Source organism: Dermacentor albipictus, chromosome 2 (assembly GCF_038994185.2).
Source record: "Dermacentor albipictus isolate Rhodes 1998 colony chromosome 2, USDA_Dalb.pri_finalv2, whole genome shotgun sequence".
Taxonomy (NCBI): Eukaryota; Metazoa; Arthropoda; class Arachnida; order Ixodida; family Ixodidae; genus Dermacentor; species Dermacentor albipictus.
Genome location: NC_091822.1, coordinates 115,304,011 through 115,324,747, shown reverse-complemented (window position 1 = coordinate 115,324,747; position 20,737 = coordinate 115,304,011). Strand labels below are relative to the sequence as shown.

Sequence of the window (20,737 nt, the reverse complement as noted above, 5' to 3'; positions counted from 1 at the left end):
GGCAAATGCTTCGTTCTTTAAAAAAACCTATATATGTTGCTTTCATTCGCATTAGGCTTTTTATGCAGATCTATGCACGAACGTTATCATGTGTTTCATTACGTCTCCTAATTTCGTGTTGTGGAGGGCCTTCTACGAAAGACGTACTGCGTAGGGCAATAACTAACAATACAACATTGGCAATTCAAACTAGTGTTTTGTGGTGGACCTTCAATTAATGCATTTCCAGCAGACTGACGTCTTCTCTCTGTGAAAATATTACAAGCAATTATTACTGTATATGACTCGTGGGTCCGGTTTACCTCCCTGCTTTTCAGCACTTTTTTCTCTCTTTCTCATTCATATTTTAAACTTCGGACAAGAGCACGACATGCTCTTCTTTCGTTTCTTTCTCAACAAGAGATTCATTTCTGTCTGGTCTGTGTCACCAGCTTCAAAATACTCTCTCGATGTTATCATGTGGTGCGAACAAGCACTTCATTAAAAATATAGTCACATTGCAGGAAGTGCTACGCGTGTCGCATCGCCCAAATGTGTGAGAGCTAGCCGCATCGATGCATCCAGAGGAAGGCATATGACGCCTCTTGCATTCCGCCTGCAAAATATGCGGGCTGACAGTAATAAGTGTGCAGGGAGCCTCCCCTTTCATTTTTGTCTCTGTATTTTGATGGGACATCCTCTCACTCCCTCTTGAACATGCATGCAATGGAGTACCTGCAGTTACGACTCTAACAGCTTCTACGAAATGACCCAAATGCCAAAAATTACCGAAATGACCGAAACTGACTAAATTTTCAAATGCGCGCCTAATGACTGCTGCGGTAATCTTATTGGTCGTATTGCTCAATACGAAATACGAGATCCAACCAGAATTAGGACCTAGTTTTGAAAGTCATCATTGTCCTTATTATTCTATGTAGCAGCCATGGATTATTGTTATGGCCAATTTTATTCATCGCTCATCAATGCATACTGAAGACTTCATAAGATATCTGATAAACAAAATGGGTGACCGTGATAGACCTATGGAACTGAATATTTGCTTCTCTCTCTCGAGTCTCTTTGCAACCATGTTGCAGCCCGCTACAACGTATTTTGGACGCTGTGAGCACTAAAAGCACGTATTCATAAAAAACGCTGCTGTTAATGAAAGGCGATCAACGGTGCCTACGTACTAAAAAAAGTAATTAGCCGCAATCACTCCACGTACTCGAAAGAGTAGATGCAAAACGAGTCACTTCAGTGTTTTTTAATTTTTTTTTTGCACAGCATGGAAGAATCGGAGAACTCGCCCCGAGCCGTGGACAGCACATGCACATTCAAGGGTGTCTGCAAATATTCCGTTCATGCAGCTTTTAGGGCGCCTTCTTGCTCGGCGGACAGAAACGCGCAGTGCATAGAAATCTTCAGAGCCCGGCGATACGGCGGTGCGCGTCCTTTCCCCAACGTTGCCATAACTTAAACGTTCATTCGCTTTCGAAAAGTCGTCCTTCACTTCATCTTTAGGAGCGCTTCATTACCTCTAGGCAATACCAGCTGGCTGGCACCGCGCCGAACTTGGTAGAGCGAAGCGCAGTGATATATTCCTCGCCAAAGGAGAAGTAATTTTACTTTGCCTTCTTTTGTAAGAGCTTAAGCCTTTCTTGGTTTTAATCATACCGAATAATACAGAGCGCCGTTGCAAGCGTTCGTCTGTGCCAGTCCGTAACAACGCACCAAGGTAAGGTAGTGCCGGACACAGAGTCGCTGTCGCATAAGGTTCTATGTTCTCCTTCTTCCTGGTACCCAGGGGCGTTCAAACACAACGGCCGAATAAGAGACTTTGAAAACCGACCACGGACGCAGGAATATCATGGTGAGAGCGATTGAGTCTTTTAGCGCGTCGGCGTTCTTGGGGTAGTTCAGGCACCTCCCGGAGGTTATGCACGTGTGTATCCACCTATTTATGTTTGTTTCCATGTGTGTTTGTATGCGATCGTTTTCTCGCCTACTTTGATCCCGGAGAAGTTCATGGTCGAATAGGTAGTGTCAGGCTATTAGTTAACAAGGTTTGAGGCCAATCATCAAATCAATTCGGGTCACCCAGTATGTGGCAATTTGTGCATACGTGTTGCTCTTGAACGAACATCTTCCACGCAGAAATGGGTCACTCTAGACACGGGACTGGGTAGGTACCGCTGTTGGAAGAAAGTATTTGACGCCGGGGTAGAGAACTGGGCACGTGCCTCTTGGTCTGTGCTGGTTTTCAATTAACTTCTTTGACGCCAACTTGAGTAACCACGTATGTGCTACTGCTAACGTAAGGCTCTACAGTGAAGAAATTTAAATTATGGTTCTGCTCAGAGTGGGGTAAAACACAATGTTTTTAAGGGAGGTATTGTAGTCAAGACCGTATGTTCAGTGTCCCGCTGACGACAGTTACAGTACAGTAGCGTATAGCGAAGCACTATATGAAGCCATTCTGCAGCACTGCGATGACGAAATACCCCAGAATACGGTTGGCTCGACAGATCGACCACTAGAGTGAGCCATTGGGCTATGGCATTGTCGGGGAGCCTTGGAATATGCAAGTGTTGTTGCGGCATAGCGCCCCCAAGAGATATGCGGGCCGTTAAGGTAGTGGCCACAGTGTTAGCTGGGGGACAGTCCTTCAGGGGCAGACAACAGCGGAGGAGCTTACGTCCAGGGGTCAGCTGTGTAATAAATAGCCTGTGTCTGACAACCGAAGAAGGCCTGTGATGGTAGGGGTTCGAAAAACGATTTTAGGAAGCCTCCTGGTAAGTATCATTGACCAGGAATGACTGACAGGAATGAACGAGCAAATCAGCTCGCTTGTGGGAAGTTATTTGAGCCTTACGAAATTTGTCTGCCAAGTCCGGATCGTCGCACGCCGAACACTGCGTGAATGTTCTTGAACAGTTGGCCTATAGCCTTTGATGGAAAAAGAAAGTGATTACCTTCTCCTTAGGTTACAGTTGCCTTCATGATTCAAAGGTGTATGAAGTTCATTCGTTTGTTGCCCTAGAGCTTGGTTTGCTTCAAGTTCACGAGAAGCATGGTGACAAAAAAGAGGTGTTTGGAGATGGGTGCTCTATTCAGAATAGTTCCGTGTGAGCCTTCTTCATTCCCAGCTACATTGAACAGTGTCTGCTGAAGATTCTTTTCTCAATATTATCATTGCACCCATGCCTGACGTGGAAAACAACGAAGTTCAATGGTGAAAGTGAAGCGCCTGAGAACCGGCTTGTTTACTCGCATTCAAAGTAGGCGCTAGAGCTTTAGTGAAAAATCCACGAGAATAAATCATGCTGTAAAAATATTGTTCAATAGAAGAACGCGTGCACACCCCACATCACGCTGACCTAATGTCGCATTTCAGCGTGTGGCCAGCTACAATGGAGAATCGGGGAATCACGAAGCAAGAGAAATGACCTTCGTGAACGCGGTTCGAAGACGCAGAGAAATATTATATCCTGTATTAATTGGACTTTGAACTAAAATTAAAATTATTGTTAATTTATTCGCATTGATAGAAGTTTAAAGTATGGTGTATCGCATTCGGCTAGATGTAGGAACTATCAGAAACTCGCTGTATAAGCTATGGCACGTTCAATCATCATGTGCTTGTAGTCAACCACGGGGGCAAGGGAGGGGGGGCACTCGATTCGCGCTAACTTCACAGCTTTATACCCTGCAGAAGCGAGAACTGTGTGTCGATTTCAGTATTATTGTTAACATTTGTAATATTGTTATTATTCTATATGAAACTCAGGGAATGATCGCGCAACAAAGCTTCGATGCATTCACAGTGAGTGCATTTGAACCCTTATTAGTTTTCAAGTATCACACTATAGTGTGTTACTATGGTCCTGAGTATCTATTTCTTTTTATTGTTCTCCAAGTACATCTCCATTTCTTGTTTAAATTCTTTTGCGTTACTTCTTTCTTCCATTGCTCATAGTGCCTCAGCCGATGCAGAAGCGAAATGGCGTATCAGAGGCACGTAAGTTCTCAAACTTTAAAGCTCATCCCCCCTGCCCCCCTTCCCTCCATCGAGAAATGCGCTTATTTGTGACCTGAGAAACCTATTCTCAACATGTTCCTTTAGAAGCTTAGAAGCGTCTTAAATGATGAGCCTTGAATTTTGCTTCATAGTATATAGTGTTTCAAAGTATATTCAACTTGGCGGAGTGTAAATGTGGCATACTTTTTTCCCTTAGGTTTCAACGGTGCTTCTACTGTTGTCACTGGCAACCGGCACGTTCGCCAGTTACATCGGCGCCGGCTTCGGTCTCGGCTACGGCGTTAGCCACTTCGGCGTGTCTAGGGGCATTGGGTACTCTACCATTACGGGATTTGCCCACAGTGTTGGCTACGCTCCGGCGCAGGGCTATTCCCTCAGTCCCGCAGGCTTAGCACATTCTTCTTCCATACCATCGGTCACGGCGCACGCAGTACCAGCTGTGTCGTCTGCAGTAGTTCCCGCAAGCGTGACCACGGTCACTACGACTTACCATGCCCCAGCGACGATTACGACAGTCACTACGCTGACGAAGGTGACAACCACGTATCACAGTCCGGTGGAGAGTACCAATGTGCAGCTGTCTCCTGTCTATGGTCATAACATTGGGGACCTAGGATACGGCACCGGAAACTACGGCTACGGATACGGCCTAGGATCATATGGTCTCAACTACGGCTACGGGCTCGGTACACCTGTGCAGTATCTGATTCTCCTCCGTCGTCGGAAGTGTGAGTAAATCAACACTGTACGAAGGGAAATCGATCAACAGAAGGATCAAAAGTTTATAAGTGAAAGTGTTATTGAGACTAAATGCCAGGGAGAACGTTCGCACCAAAGCGTGATCCAAACGTCGATGAAATTTTATTTCGACAACCACTAGAGCTCGAGGGGTAATATTTAAATCGTATATTGCACTTGTGAAGAGTAATGCCTGGAAAACTGTATTACCAGTAAGGGCAATGAGGCATTTTGTGGTAAAATAGGAAAACCTTGATATTTGTTGTTTCATTCACTAATTACCCAAATGTGCGTGATTTCAAGTGTTTCCGAATTTTGAAGATGGATCTTTGGAGAAAGAATGCGTGTGAAAGAAAGGCGTACGTCAAAAAATGCCACCATGCACGCGGTGGAGGAGCACGCAGGAAATTTCTTAATTGCTCTAGGATACGTGATAAATCTATTTCATGATGTGAAAAAATATTATATTTGTTTCTGTACACAGTTTTCAAGAATTCTGCATGAAACTTAGCACAAGTATAGATCACACTGCCTGCACTTATAACCTATTTTACGGAACCTCTTTCTGGCTAACTTCAGGAGTTCATTATCATTTTGTCGTTCTTTTGCCTTAAATAAATACTTGACTTCACCTTAAACTTTGCAAACCAACTTAGTGAAACAAAATTGTCAGCAAGCCCCACACTTCCCAATGTTATACTGTAATAGGGCACGGCCACTTCCATTTTAGTTAACATTGAAATGTCGGTGTTCTGTTCATTCCATTACCTATATTCTCTTGCAGAAACAAGGGACGACGTGAAACGTGGCACAGGCTTATCCGCGCCGAAAACATCCCTTTGTCAGCCTTACGACCACATTATCTGAACAGTAGTGAATTTTGCAAGCTCAATAAAGAGTTATCTAGTCTTTTAAGCCAGGTGCTGTGTGTGTATGTAGACTCTATTTCTTTTATAAAATGAGATTTTGTTGAGAGGAGTCTGAATAAAGCACACTCCTACCACCCATGAAGTGTTTCACGTTTGAAAAGAAACAAAAACAAACATAGGTGTCCACTTAATTATTTCTTTGCTTGCATGGTGTCTGTAAGCGGGTAGCAAAGAAAGCGTTTGAAACGCATCAATATTGGCTCATGTGGTGGGGTAACAGAACATGAAAGACTGAGTCTTGTCGCATACGTGTTCAAACACCACAGCTAAGCAACGCGACTTGTCGTTATCCGTGCCAATATTAATAATGAAATCTACTTAGCGCTTGAGGCACAGCACTAATACTGGTCACAGATAACACCGGGCAAAAGCGCACGGAGAGGCCGGCGTAAACATGAGGAAAGCTTTCTATTTTCTTTGTTTAGATGTCCGTGAGGAGATTTTGGTGCATTAGAATTTTGCACACTATGGTAATAACATAGTCGTAACAATACGAATGTATTCAAAAAGAAGTTCGCACGAGTAGTTTACAAAAGTCATGACACAAATACTTTTACTTCACAATCCAAGTTCATCAGCTCACAAGTTCGATGGAATGCGCGTGAAAAAAGGATGTCTGATGATTACAATACTCCCAAATGCGAATATTGAGCGTATCTGTTCCGGTATTTTGAGTTCGCGATGTATTGTGGCACAGAATTTGATTATAAACGACAAGGTCCTTTGGGCGGCGGCACCGAGCCTCTGCTCGGGCGGCTAATTTAGCAGCTGCGGCAGACAAAGCACTTCCACTGGTTTCATCGCTCAATATTGTCCAGGAAACACTGGCTGACACTATTTTGTGTTAAGATTTATTGTCGCGTGGTAGCGACAATGAAGAACGACATTGTGTCGGAACTGTGAGTTGTAAATTCAATTATTCATTGAGCGAACTTGTGTCTAGAAAATAAAGTAACACTCGAGCACAAGGACAGAGGCAAGCGGAGCCGATGATCGTCGAAAATCTTATCTGCGCGTCAAGCAAGTCGGCTTTTATATATGACTCGCCGAAGGTTCCACTGTAATCGCTGGTGCCCGAATAACTTCCAGGAAGTACTACACAATATGCGTCGCACGTAGAGTCTGATCACAAAAGCCTTTTGTCACAACAGCCAGTGGATAGAAACAACCATAACATTCGATAAACTTCTGATACATGCAGGTGAGTCATGCGTCGAGAGATAGCGTTTAGCATTTGTTAGCTGTGAAAAGTAGTCATTCAAGAAGAATAAAGGAATGAACAGACGACTCGAGGTACCCTGGCGCCATCTCGCAGTAATCGTCGCAGAACAGGCCTTGCGCCGCACTACGCTTTTCTTCTCTCCCTTTCGCCATACCCTCCTCCTACAATTCCTCATGCTTCCGCTACGCCCTCCTTCTCACATTTCCTCCTCGCGCTCTCTTCTCTATCGCCACCTTTCATTCGCCGCTGCGCTCCGCGCTGCTCTTCCATCCTTCGATGTTGTGCTCGTTCACTTCGTTCGGCTGGTGCTGGCCACAGGGACGGGCGCCTAAGGGCTGCGCTCTAAAAAAAGTACCTAAAAAAATACACACACGATGACAATAACGCACACACAAAGATAAGAACGTACAAATGGCAATTAACATACAACGTCACATCTCTGGGATCCATGTTGTAACAAGTGTCGCAAATGTCGATGCACACATGTTTTTGCTCTATTGTATTCTTTTCCTGTTTTCACCGATCGGGACCAGCCGATTTTGTTAAATGTGGCGTTCAAGAGAACAAACTGGACGAATGTGGAGGAATGTAGAGCTCCAACCAAGAAACGTAAGTATTGAAAGAGAATCGCTAGATTTTACCAGCCTCGGAGTAAAATGGTCAGCTTTCACGAAAAAGGAACGTTGATGCTGCGACGTGCAATACAACACTGGCGATGGTGGTGGCACAAGCAAAAAGTGAAATTATTACTCAGTGTACAGGGCTAAAAAATGTGTGTGCATGTCCAACTGACAAAACAGTGTATCAATAGTTCACAAACTCGAGCGGCCCTCCGATATAGCGTCTCGGTGAAAAATAACTTGTTCGGATGCCACAGATTCATGGATTACGAGTCACTAGAAGCGCTCCTGACAACTAAGATATAAACAGTTGTAGTCTACACTCGTAATTGTCCAGGTAAACGTAAGGTTCTCGTTATGGAACGCTGTCATGAAATATTGTCGTCGTGAATATATGCAGAACTATGAGCTTCACTGAAATATCAATGACGAAAATTGCTTCAGGAAAAAATTGGCGATACTTGCCGTCGCCATTACTGTTTCGAGTCATACAACACTAGCTCTTGTGATCTGTTTCTTTCTGACTGTCGCATGGCTGCACCTCACTGTCTAGCGCCAGCAGACCGCAATACGCCCGGCTGCACATTGAACTTCCTTGCAAACAGGTGTAGATCTTTTTTAGTGTGCAGAACTAGTTACAGAACACGCGAGGCCTTATTTAGGCGATCAATGACTTCAGCTGACCTCCAAGGTAGTGCATCATCACATAGCGTCTAAACGCACTAGCGGCCAAGGAAAGGATGGAAGTAACCGACACGCTCTCACATTTAAAGACACATATTCAACATACCACACCGGACCCAATGCACGCGGCGACTCTAAGTGCTATTGCTTGCACGAGGAGAGGTGTGGTAAGGCTGTTATTCTGCCAGGCCACGCAAGCTTCTGTAACTTTAGTACTACTGCCATCTTCGTGTTTCCTGCAAAGCTAGGTTACTGCCAAATACACGCATGCCAAGGGTGAGTGCATACTTTTATGGGAGCCTTTGTACGCCTCTGTGATGAGTTCTAAAAAAGTCATTATTTTATGCCACGAGAGATAGGCATTTGTTCCCTGCAATAAACGACATAAGACACAGAGTCCCCAGCCTAATGAGTGGTTGTGTTGTGGGATCGCTGTTCAAACCTCACCATCGAGCACGGGTATTTTTCATTCGGCGCAACTCTTCTATCGGCTCGTGTATAATGCGTTCTGGGTTAAAATGCGTTCTGCGTGCTTATGACGCCTAAACGCACATGGCAAGGCGTCATATCTTCTCGCCCTACTGAGACTACCCGGTGGAGCACGAAAGAAAGATCCGATTGAAATATTACAAGTTTCTAAAATCGCAGCAGCACAATTGTCAATCTTCTCAATGTAGCTCCAGAACTCCAGAAGGAAGCAAATGGGAACTGATGGCTCTTGCACTTAAGACTGTTGGGCGTGGGCTTTTCTTGCACCGACGTTAAGCGCACAACGCATGTTTAATCTGTCCTGTTACTGTATACGCCAATGACCGCAATACTACAAGCAATTATAAGTACGAAAACGTTTGTTGCGACGAATGAACTTCCAGAAAAATGACCAGCTCGAGTAGGTGCTCTGTAAAGTCCAACCAAGAACGTACAAGCAAGTACAAGTACAAAAGCAAGTACAACCTTGGTTACGTTTGCGGGGATTCTGACTATTTGGGGTACTGGCCCTGGCCCAGGGTACTGGCGTCAACACGATTATGGACTGTCCCTCTTGAGCCCACCAAAGGCGGCTACTAGGGCTAACAAATGGCGCACCGTGCTGAACTCAATTCTACTTGCGGAATTAGTCCAACTATAGCCCGTTGGTGTCCGCGAATTTTCAATTTTCATTGCAGTATGCGCATGTGTTCAAATTATTGTGGAGGACTTCAAAGAGTGTATCGGGTTGATTCCTGTTTCGATGTTTGTCTTTCTCACTCCAACTTGTATGTGTGAGTGTTCGCGCATGCTACACTAGCTTGGATGTTTGTCTTTACATCTCTGTTTATCTTGTATGCGCGAGTGTTCGCGCACGCTACGCTGTTTTTTTTATATATTGTTCATGTTATTTACATTATATCGTCTTTATATGAAGTTCATATTTTCTAAATAAATGAAAGCTACTAGCCGGAGGCGTCCTTCATCCAACCTTTCCAGTGTGCCGCCACATTATCATGCCCAACTGATGTTGCTTTAGCGTCACTGAAAGGCTGGCGTTCGAAACACGGACTCATTAAACAACGAAAATTACTGCAAGAATGAGGTTATTTTCGTCCTTTGTTCTTTTCATTGCTTCTTGTGGCCATCTTTGTACGGCCCTTATGCTTAACTTGAATGAGTACCAAAGTTATCAACTTCGTTTCGTTCAAACGTGGTATTGCTGCACGTTGAAATCTTCTTAACTAAGCCCACACGTGGCGAGCTTATGTAATTAGGGAGGATGTAATTATAGGTAGAGTCATCATCATCATCAGCCTGGTTACGCCCACTGCAGGGCAAAGGCTTCTCCCGTACTTCTCCAACTACCCCGGTCATGCACTAATTGTGGCCATGTTGTCCCTGCAAACTTCTTAATGTTATCCGCCCACCTAACTTTCTGCCGCCCCCTGATACGCTTCCCTTCCCTTGGAATCCAGTCCGTAGCCCTTAATGACTATTCGTTATCTTCCCTCCTCATTATATGTGCTGCCCATGCCCATTTCTTTTTGTTGATTTCAACTAAGATGTCATTAACTCGCGTTTATTCCCTCAACCAATCTGCTCTTTACTTATCCCTTAACGTTACACCCATCATTCTTCTTTCCATAGCTCGTTGCGTTGTGCTCAATTTAAGCAGAACTCTTTTCGTAAGCCTCCAGGTTTCTGCCCCACAGGTGAGTACTGGTAAGAAACAGCTGTTATACACTTTTCTCTTGAGGGATAGAGGTAACATGCGGTTCATGATTTGAGAATGCCTGCCAAACGCATCCCAGCCCATTCTTATTCTTCTGATTATTTCGGTCTCATGATCCGGATCCGGATCCGTGGTCACTACCTGCCCTAAGTAGATGTATTCTCTTACCAATTCCACTGCCTCGCTACTTGTCATGAACTGCTGTTCTCTTCCGAGACTGTTAAACATTACTTTAGTTTTCTGTCGCTTAATTTTAAGACCCACCCTTCTGCTTTGCCTCTCCAGGTCAGTGAGCATGCATTGCAATTGGTCCCTCGAGTTACTAAGCAAGGCAATATCATCAGCGAATCGCAAGTTACTAAGGTATTCTCTATTAACTTTTATCCCCAATTCTTCCCATTCCAGGTCTATGAATACCTCCTGTAAACACGCTGTGAATAGCATTGGGAAGATCGTATCTCCCTGCCTGAAGCCTTACTTTATTGGGATTTTTATTGGGATTTGACTGCAATGAATTTATTTGGTGTCAACTTGGGGAGCTAGGTACCTGCCGCTCAGACTGTGCGGATCTACACTAACAGCAAATATCGTTAAATTTTTAATCATAATGTGTGGAATTCAACGCATGTGGCAAGCATTCCTCAAGGATAAAAACCAGACGTTTTCGCCGGCTGCGCCACAAGTAGCCTGGTTATGTGCCACTTTTAAATGAACGTCTTTTGCACTAACACTTTGTCGATCCGTGCGATGAATACACTGTGTATGGGCCTCTCTTCAATGAACCTCTCGCCAATTTGGAGCACTGAGTATGTGCCACTGGTTGTGTGGCAAACGAGGTAATATGTTTCATCCTTCGCGAGCATAAGCGCGCCACGCTTCTCGTCCCAGAGTCCACGCCAGGTCGTCTAGGTAGCGCACTAGGTGGCGCAGCGTATCGCGAAACTACCGCGATAGAGCGGCTTAGTTGCCGCATCACGCATTGTCGAGCGTTTGCAAGCACCGGCGCGCCATGCATTTTGGATGCCACGCGTACGCTTTGCGGCGGCTTCGCTAGATGGCGCCGAGCGTTCTTAGGGGTGCGCGATAGAGGAGTCCCGCTGCAGCACACGCGTCATGCATAACTCATTTCGACCGCTTCAGAACGTCGCATAGGTATATGAATTCAATACTAAGCGCTTCACCGTTGACAACGATCGCTAGATGAGTTCGGGCGATTTTTTTTTCGTATGCTTCACTGTCGACAGTCATCATCGGATGGGTTCTGTCAAATTGTTATTCGCAATACTTAGGCGCCCATTCTGCGTTTAGCGCCGGCATCCCTCGCCATGATCCCTCGGCGTAACCGAGCGAACGAGCACAGCGAAGGATAAAAGAACGAATGGTGGGCGCAGCGGCGTATCAAAAAAGACGGCAATAGTAAAAAAAAACGCGAAGAATAAAGCGGAGGAAGAGTGTATGGCGCAAGCGTGAGAAGAAAAGCGGGAAAGGCAGGCTCAGCAGCGTCGACCGCTACGAGATGTCACCAGAGTAGCGCGCCTTCGTCTGTTCACCTTGACATGCGGCCAGCGAATCCAGCGATAGGATATGTCCAGAAAAAAAAAACGCTGTATGAGCGGCGGTCTGTCTGCGGTGGCCGCTGTATATCGCGCCCACGCGTCACCCACGCGCTGGCTCTTGCGATCTTCGGCTTTCCGAGGCAGTCGTGCCACGCTTCGCTTCATTTATAATGTGCCGCATGAGACAGATTGTCCATGCTAGTCAATATACCGCGAAATAGAAATAGGTATAGAGCTGAGCTGCAATTTCCCATTATGGAGTATCGAAATCATCGGTGAATTTTTTTTTCTTATGAGAGATGTCCGTCTATGCAGGTAAATCATCTGCCATGAAGCTCTTTGAGAACATTTAGTAGAGTTTGAAACAGTGTTCAAAAGAAAAAGAAAGAAAGAAAAATCGGCAGACCCCACGCCTTGCGGGAATCGATGTTATGCAAAGTAGTGCGCGGGAAAGCTACGAAATTAAGGTAACGACCATAAGAGCATCAAGACGACGGCGACTAAGCAGATAGATACATACAAAATGGAAAAGTGGCAATTGTTCGCCAAGAAATGCTTCGCATTTCGAATTTCGATAGACCATTCGATAAGCCGGTTTCTTTAGAGGAATATTGACAAGGCGTTTTAGTCTTGAATTACTCGTAGTGCTCATAAAGCTCAACCCCTCAAATACATTCAAAGTGCCTCGAGCGGGCAGTCGCATGGCAGTTTTCCAAGCATTTGCGAGCTTATTTCACAGTCGGAAAAACACTTTACCTCGTTCTGCCAACCTTTCTTTGCTGAGAATTCGTTTTAATGGCATTCATAACCTACCGTTGCATGCAGTCGTGATTTTAGACCAGCCACTGCAAGCTAAGTAAGGGAAAGCGGACCAATTACGTACGCCGGCACCACCCTATTCATCCGGTTATCATTTTTCAGTGCACTGGTTTGGCCCCATGGAATGCCTCTTCACTTCGGCGTTTTCCTCGCCTCTTGTCAGCCAATGAAACAGACAGACACTGAAACTAGAAAACCTATGTGCAAAACAATGCTCTAAAATTTTTAATACGAGTAGTTTTGCCGTTTCAGGTATTTTTAAGGCACTAAAAGAACAAATGTTATTTTTTCCCCTTTGACAATTGATTGTTCCTTTCTTGGCCACCCCTAGCAACCATTGATTCTGGCGCACGACTTGGCAAGGCTTTGCAAGCCAGCTATTATGTCGTGAGGGATGGCGCTTCTCTTTTTAAGGTGGTGGTTTCGTCCGAGTTTTTTTTTTTATTTCCTTGCGTGTTTCTTTAGAGTGTGGCGTGCGCTTCACTTAAAACTTTGCGTGAACGAGCACACTGCATTCGTTGGCGAACGGTGTGAGGGCAGGTTTTTTCTTATCGTGAAAATTCACGCTGTGGCGTCCGACGCGCTTGCCTCGTCGTGACGGTGAATGCGGAACGCCCCGCGAATAAACCGTCGCGCTATGTTCGTTAACTCCCCAAAACACAGGCTCTGAGTATCCGATGGGCCGCAAAATTAGAAAGTGGAATGTTTTCTGAATGATAATGTGGAGCAATGTTGTCTAATAATTCTTGGATATGAATACATGGTGTCGCAAGAAATTACGAAGGATTCTGTGAAATAAAAATCGCATAGGTTGCAGTGCATAACGACTGTCTGCTGGTGATAGTACTTTTCATCAATGAAGCATGTTTTGTTTGGTCAATTATATTGGTTGAAGGATTCAAGACGAATAGAAGTGAAGTTGATTTTGAAAGCTCCTTAGCAGTGCTATTAGCATAATATTCGCTCACCTTCCTTAGGATGCTACTGGAGCAATCGCCGCCAATAACAGCCTAATTAGGTTCACATTAAGGCATACGCCCCTCCTAATAGTTAAAGCACACGCTGGCGCTTCAGCTGAGACAAGTCGCAAGCTCACCTCGTCCTCAAAAGAAAAATTAACTGCTATCGTAGCGGCCCTAATGTCGGACGCTGAAGAAATTCAGACACTCGCAGCAAGCACCGTAAGATCGTGACGTCACTTTTTTTTATTTTTCGCTAGCTGCTAGTTGTCCACACGATGCGTAGATGGCGACGGTTACAACGAGCCCCATTTCCTTGAAATGTGGGCTTCTATGGAAGCTTCACTACCAGTTTACATATACCTTGCATATACATCAAAAATGCATTGTTATGTCGAAATAGCTGGAATAGCCAAACACCGCGCCATTCCGAAATAAATCACCAATAAGAACCCTGCGATCACGCTGGCCCTGGCTACTACAGAGCTGCCACTGAAAATTGATTTGTTTGCGTAGAATAAAGATATTTGCATGGGAGTACAACCTTATCGAGCCTTGTCGGAATGTACGCGACATCGCTCTGACAACGTTTCTTCGCTGAGGATCCGTTTTAGCTGTATTTCACCCTTCCATATTACACCATCACAATTTACTACCAGACACCGAAAGCTAAGCAAGGAGCGTCGGACCAATCGCCGATGCCGGCACTACCCTCCCCGTCCGCTTATCTACTTTCGTTGCAATAGATTAACCCAACCGAAACCCTCCATTTCTCCGTGCTCCTCGCCCTTGGGCAGCCACTTGGACAAGCAAAACTTGTAAAGTAAGGCAATCATATTCGCTTTGAAAGCAAACAAATCTGAGCTTCTAAAAACGAGGACAGTATTTCAATGGCCGTTTCAAACAAAGCTTCCAGTCACCACATGGTTGCGTCGCTGGTTACGTACGTTTGACGTCACGAGATTGAAAATAAGAACATTGGTATAGTTTTACGCTATAAGGCCCGATGACACTTCAAGGCCATGTGACACATCGGTCCCCACGCAACAGAGAAATCGGATGCCTGTACTTGGCATCCGATGCATTCAAGTGTCATTCCCAGATCAATGCAAAATATGCTGGGAGAATGAAGCGCGTCCTGTGGCCCACAGCTAAAAGGCGACGAAGTCGAAAGAAGACAAAGAGCGGGAGGGGGGAAGAAAATTAGGACAGACATCAATGTGGCATGTTTATGTGGAGTTTGTGAGTGCGATTTTATTACCAAGAGCAGGTAATATATATCACGGTAGTACATATAGCTAGATGAGGTGATACCTCAACTTTGTATTCCTTAGCGTCGCTACGAAGATTTTCGTAGATATGCATTGACAGAAATGTGTTCTTAATGTCCACGACTGTAATGTTTCACTTTTGAGGGAGCAAGATATGGAGATATTGCTGGAGATGCAGTGTTTGATTAGCTGCTCCATATTTCGCCTATTGTTGGGTTTCTTGGAATATGCTTGGGAACTTGCGGATATTGGTTACTGTGAAATCGTAGTGGAATACGTTACGCCTATAATCTCCTGCGGGAGTTTAATCTGAGAGAATGGGCACTGAATATGGGTCTTCTCGGGCGATGAAAAAGGCGTGCTTTCGAGCACAGAAAAAAACAACAACCGCGAAATGTGAGAAAACGTGCACAGCAGTGCCTTTGCATGTTCCGAACATCACGGATAGATTTGGTATTGGTACTGTGCACACACAGAAACTGCATCGGGACAGGGGATTTTTCACCTGTTTCGGTATGTCTTATATTTTCATACTAAAGTAAGAAAAAAAAGTAAAATGAGCTGGGACAATATTGTCGGTAAGCGAGAGTGATAAAGCGAGGAGAGTAATAGCTATCATGCACTGGCCGCCAGAGAATAGGTTAACGCAGAAAAGAAGGAGAACAGCCGATGACCCAGTGCGCGACACTATTCTTTCAAGCATGACTGAAGCCCGCAAATGCCCGCAGGTTGTCTCGTGCGGCCAGTAGCAGGGCGATCTTGCGTGTAATCGAAAGCCTCTTTCACGCAGGAAAACCACTTTTAAGCAGTATGTATTGAGCAACCGAAAGGTGTACGGAGAGTTGTTCAAGTTGCTTTACGATTTTCCAATTGTCACTTTTCGTCTATATGCGTCATTTGAGAAGCTGATTAGGTAAGAAAGACTAATTATCCAATTAGCCGGAATGCGATAAATACTGTGATTGTCTCCAAGCGACGGCAAACAACATTTTCTTGATTATGTCTAGCTACGTGACATTTGCATAATTTTGAAGTTTGCCTCAAGTATCGTGGGACACCATATGTATAGAAAGCTACGCGTCGTTGTAAATTTATCAAGTTCAAAGAATACTTCGGCAGTAATGCTAAAATGCCGCACAACGATATTTGCTCAAAGCATAATGCATACAGAACAGGCTATGTGGCTCTAGCAATTGTCCGCGATTCTAGACGCTTCAATGAATTCTTTTACTGCGCTTACTGCACGTTTTTGTAGTCCAGTCACTGCAGACCTAGAAATTTATCCGTTGCAGTTCTTGAATGTGATGCATCAATACTGCAATGCCACAAATGGTCCTCTATATCTTCTTCTGATTCCGAGCAAGATCGCACTGCACTTTTTGCACAGAATATGCAAAACGAGGTTTGTGTACGCTGCGCCCAGATGGATTCGCGGTATTACTGTTTAGACAGAATGGTTGCCTTTTACCGGCAGCTTGAATTGCACAGTTGGACAAATTTGGCGTAGAAGAAGTCTGTTTTGACTACAATTCCCTAACTATTTCTTGAAATTCTAACTGATGATTGAAATAACCTGTTGCGTGCATGACTTTGTGATAGTGGTATTAAATATATCATCTTCAGTGCACGCCACGCGTGTGAATTTGTCAGTCACTGTACTGCCAGGAATTGCAGGACAACTACAAATTGAATGAAATAATATTTTCTGGTGCATTTCTCTATGTGTCTTTTATTTCGATTTCCATCTAGTTACAACAAGAAAGAAAAAAACGCGGTATTAAGCTGCAGCTCATTTAAACCCTCTGCTGACCCAGCATGACTCCAGTTGAATACCGGCTGCAGAATACTGCTTCACATGGCCTTTTACTATACGCACGTCCATGGTTGATAGGATGGTCGACACACCGAATATTGGCCAGAAAAATAATAGTTTCCTTTTCTCGGTGGCGCTTACGAACACTATTTTGATTGTGTATGTTACTGGGTAATGTAATTCAATTGTTTTTATAGGGAAAATGCCACATGAGCTAGTGTACAATAAATATATATTTAAAAGCTCTGTTACTGCGTGGAATCCTTACGGAATTCGCTAAGGATCATCTAACCCCGCTGTTTTTCTTTTATTTGAGCCTGCAGCACCTCGGCGTAATAATATGTAAAGCTTACATATTAATAAACAGAGATAATATGCCGTGACTGATTGTGATATTAAATGTTGGTCAAAATTGACCCTTGGGTCTTTGTTGTACTGCAGTAAGATATTTACAATTGTGAAATGTTGAATTGAACGGTTCACTAAATTAATTCGCAAATATTTTCACTTGTTTTATGAAAAAATGATGACGCTAATAATTGCTGGTAGTACTTCGTTTTCATACTAAATTTGCCAAAGTTCCACTCACTGAGAAGATCAACTGGATGGATGAATGCAGTATCAATAATCGCGATGAAAAATCCCTGGCCAGCCTTCTCTTTCTACTTCTAGTGAGCCTCCGCAGCTGTATTACCTACATTTCAAGTGTCAAAACTCATTTTTATTCCGTCCTTGAATATCAACTCGGAACTACGTTCATCTACGCCAACAACAGCGCTTTAGCTAAGTATGCAGGATAAAAAGCATAACAAGCATAAAATACACGGAGCAAACCGATCAGAGCGTCTAGCCTCATTATTGTTCAACACGTGTAGCTTTGTTCTTATGCTCGGCGTGCGATCATGCTGTCTGGTCTGGACCACGTTGTACCGGCTATGCAAGATGATTTTTTTTTTCTTATTCAGCTTCATGCGGTGCATGAACGAGCCCTGGACGCGTTGGTATAAAAGGGACCACACACGAACAACACACCAGCAGTTGATACAACAGCGGCTGTAAGATCAAGATGGTAAGATATTTATAGCTTTCAATTGTCATGTAATCGCTTCTGCATGAAAGTCATTCAAACCATTTCACATTCAGATTGCTCAAATCTTGAACAATCTTAACTGTTTCGCTGAGATCTTACCAAAATCCATGCGATTTGTTTCCAATCTGAACGAAATTCTGGGCATGTGTGCATTCAGAGATATGGCAGGAATTGCTTCAATGGTCATGACATACTTTGGAGTGCACTGTTTACAGTAAAATAATCGTCCGCCTACTACAACTGCTTCACAAAGCCTGTCGAGAAAAGAACATTCATACAAAACTCACAAATAAAGGCAACCAAAATTATTAATTACGTAAAAATATACCCTATGTGACCAATAACCCATAAACAATAGCTGTAAAAATGGCCTATTCATTCATACTAAAAACTATTTGATCATTTGCCTCTTGAGAAAAAAATCAGGTGCCGAGCCACAACTTGCTTGCCATTGGCCCGCTGCCTTAGCTAATTGTATGTCCGACATAAAGGTGCGGCAGTTGCTCCTAAAAAATCTAACCTAAAACTTTTGCTAAACACGAGCCAGGTTTGAAAGCGTATTGGCTCTCTGCACGAATATTCTGCTAAGTTCGTTGCTTTCCATTTGAAACATTCTTCTTCCGGCCCAGATCCGTGCCTGCATTGTCCTGGCTCTGGCCACCAGCGCTTTCGCTGGTTTTGTCGGCACCGCCGGCTATGGCGTTGGCCTGGCCGCTGCTCCAGCTGTGGCCACCGTTGCCCACGCTGCCCCAGTTGCTACCTATGCCGCTGCTCCAGCCGTGACTAAGGTTTCCACCACTTATGCTGCTGCTCCAGCTGTCGCCACTGTAGCTCACGCACCAGTTGCCACCGCAGTCGCTGCCCCAGCCGTCGCCTCCTACGCTGTTGCTCCAGCAGTGACCAGGGTCGCCACTGTCGCCCACGCTGCCCCAGTCGCTACCTACGCTGTTGCTCCAGCTGTGACAGCCGTGCACGCTGCCCCAGTTGTCGCTGCTGCTCCAGCTGTGGCCCATGTCACCACCTACGCCGCGGCCCCAGCTGTTGCTGCCGTGCACGCTGTCCCAGCTGTTGCCACTACCACCGTCCACCACGTGCCAGCTGTGGCCACCGTTGCCCACGTGGCCCCAGCAGTCGCTGCCTACCATGCCGCTCCAGTCTACTACGGCTACGGCGTTGGTACCCTCGGCTACGGTGCTGGCCACTACGGCTACGGCCATGGTCTCCTCGGCTACGGCCTGAACTACGGCTATGGTCTTGGCACTCCATTCCACTACGGCGCTCTTCTCCGCAAGAAGTGTGAGTATGCGGCTGTCATTGTAAGCTTAGTTAGACTCTGACGTTAAAGAGACATGAAAGTGACTTCCCGATGTTCTCAAATTTGTCGTGCTGGTAATAGGGATCTAATGAGGGGGAGTGATGCCACCTAAAACTCAAGTAATATGGTGGCACCTATCATTCGGCGCAGAGTGTGTAGAGCTTCGCTTTTGTATAATAATCTCTCCAGAACTCCGTGATCACATTATAGTTCAATGAGAAATTAAAAAGTTATCAATATTACTTGCCGTTTTTTTCTCTCTTGCCTTTTTTTTTTGCTTTCACTCAAAATACACCTCGGGCGACAGGAGAAATTTACCGCATGTATTTTAAGTTTTAGTTTCATACCTTTTATAAACTCTTGTTTGTTGTATTTCTTAAATATATTTTGCACGAATATGGACCATAAGCACAAACGCTAACTGTGCATTAACGTATTCCTTTGTTTCTTTCTGTTTTCAGAAAATACTTCCCTAATCGCAAGGAGGAGAAAATAAATCACGGTATAAATTATTACGGCTTTCTTTCGTTAGCGCTTCAACGACCATGGATTGCCACATCAAATGAAATAAACGTTCGATTTAATTCATTTGTTCTGATTTGCTTTCTTCCTTGACGACTTTGCTATAGAGATTGACATTGTGTGTCAGAAGGCTGTAGAAAATTACTGGCTAAGGAAGGTTGCACTCAGAAGTGCTTGAACATCATTATCTAATTTTAGCTTCATATAACTCGACTTTCTTAATCCTAGGTCTGTCCTCCACCCTTCCTCTCCTTTACCACTGTGAAATGTGCCTAGTGTAATATTGTCACGGACGAGGTTGTAGACTAGTAGTCAGGGTTACCTACTAATTTGTGCCGCCGTGGACGAAAGGACGTTGTGAGGTGAAGAGGAAGTTGAAGTGTCTCGGCGATCGGCAGATGGCGGTACCCTGACTACTGAGCTACAACGTGTAACTGTATATATTGTAAATAAATATATTTCATTCTCCCGTAACAATATATTAATGCTTTACTTGTAAGCACTGCAGTATGCCACCACTTTATTGCCATTTTAGACCCACATTTGATTACTTAAAATTGGAGTTTCTATAATGTATGTACAAAGGGAGGTTAACTAAGATGGCCCTATTCATGCTGAGCTTGAGAGTTCAATGTGAGTAGGAGGTAAGACCAGTGTGCGCATAAGAAGGTTATGCAGGAAGGGCACTTACAGGACATTTAACTAACACATTCAGGCAATTGGATGACTCAGTTGCTCGAATGCAAGGCCTTCATGCAAGTGAGTGGCACTCTGGAGACGTACGGAAAGTTCTTCATCTTCTCGGCTGTTTGTCTCTTCAAAAAAGTAGTCACATCTACCAGATCTGGCCTTTTCTGACTGTCTTCAAATGGGACCTTTTCCAGTGGGAATATTTTCATTGCTACGGATCTTGATTTTCAGTCGCAACAGCCTAAATACTGAGCTCCATTGGTGCTCGACGCACTGCTTTAA

General features: G+C 44.5%; 2 protein-coding genes across 2 annotated transcripts in view; one reads left to right on the top strand and one right to left on the bottom strand.

Moving 5' to 3' along the window:
* Window positions 1–20,737, bottom strand: part of LOC135910971 (uncharacterized) — a 110,064-nt gene that overhangs the window by 74,391 nt on the left and 14,936 nt on the right. The gene's annotated exons all lie outside the window — the stretch shown is intronic.
* Window positions 6,887–19,825, top strand: LOC135910948 (cuticle protein 12.5-like). Its single transcript, XM_065443019.2, has 3 exons — window positions 6,887–6,892; window positions 18,558–19,224; window positions 19,705–19,825. Coding segments are annotated over exons 1-3 (675 nt in total). The 3' UTR covers window positions 19,707–19,825.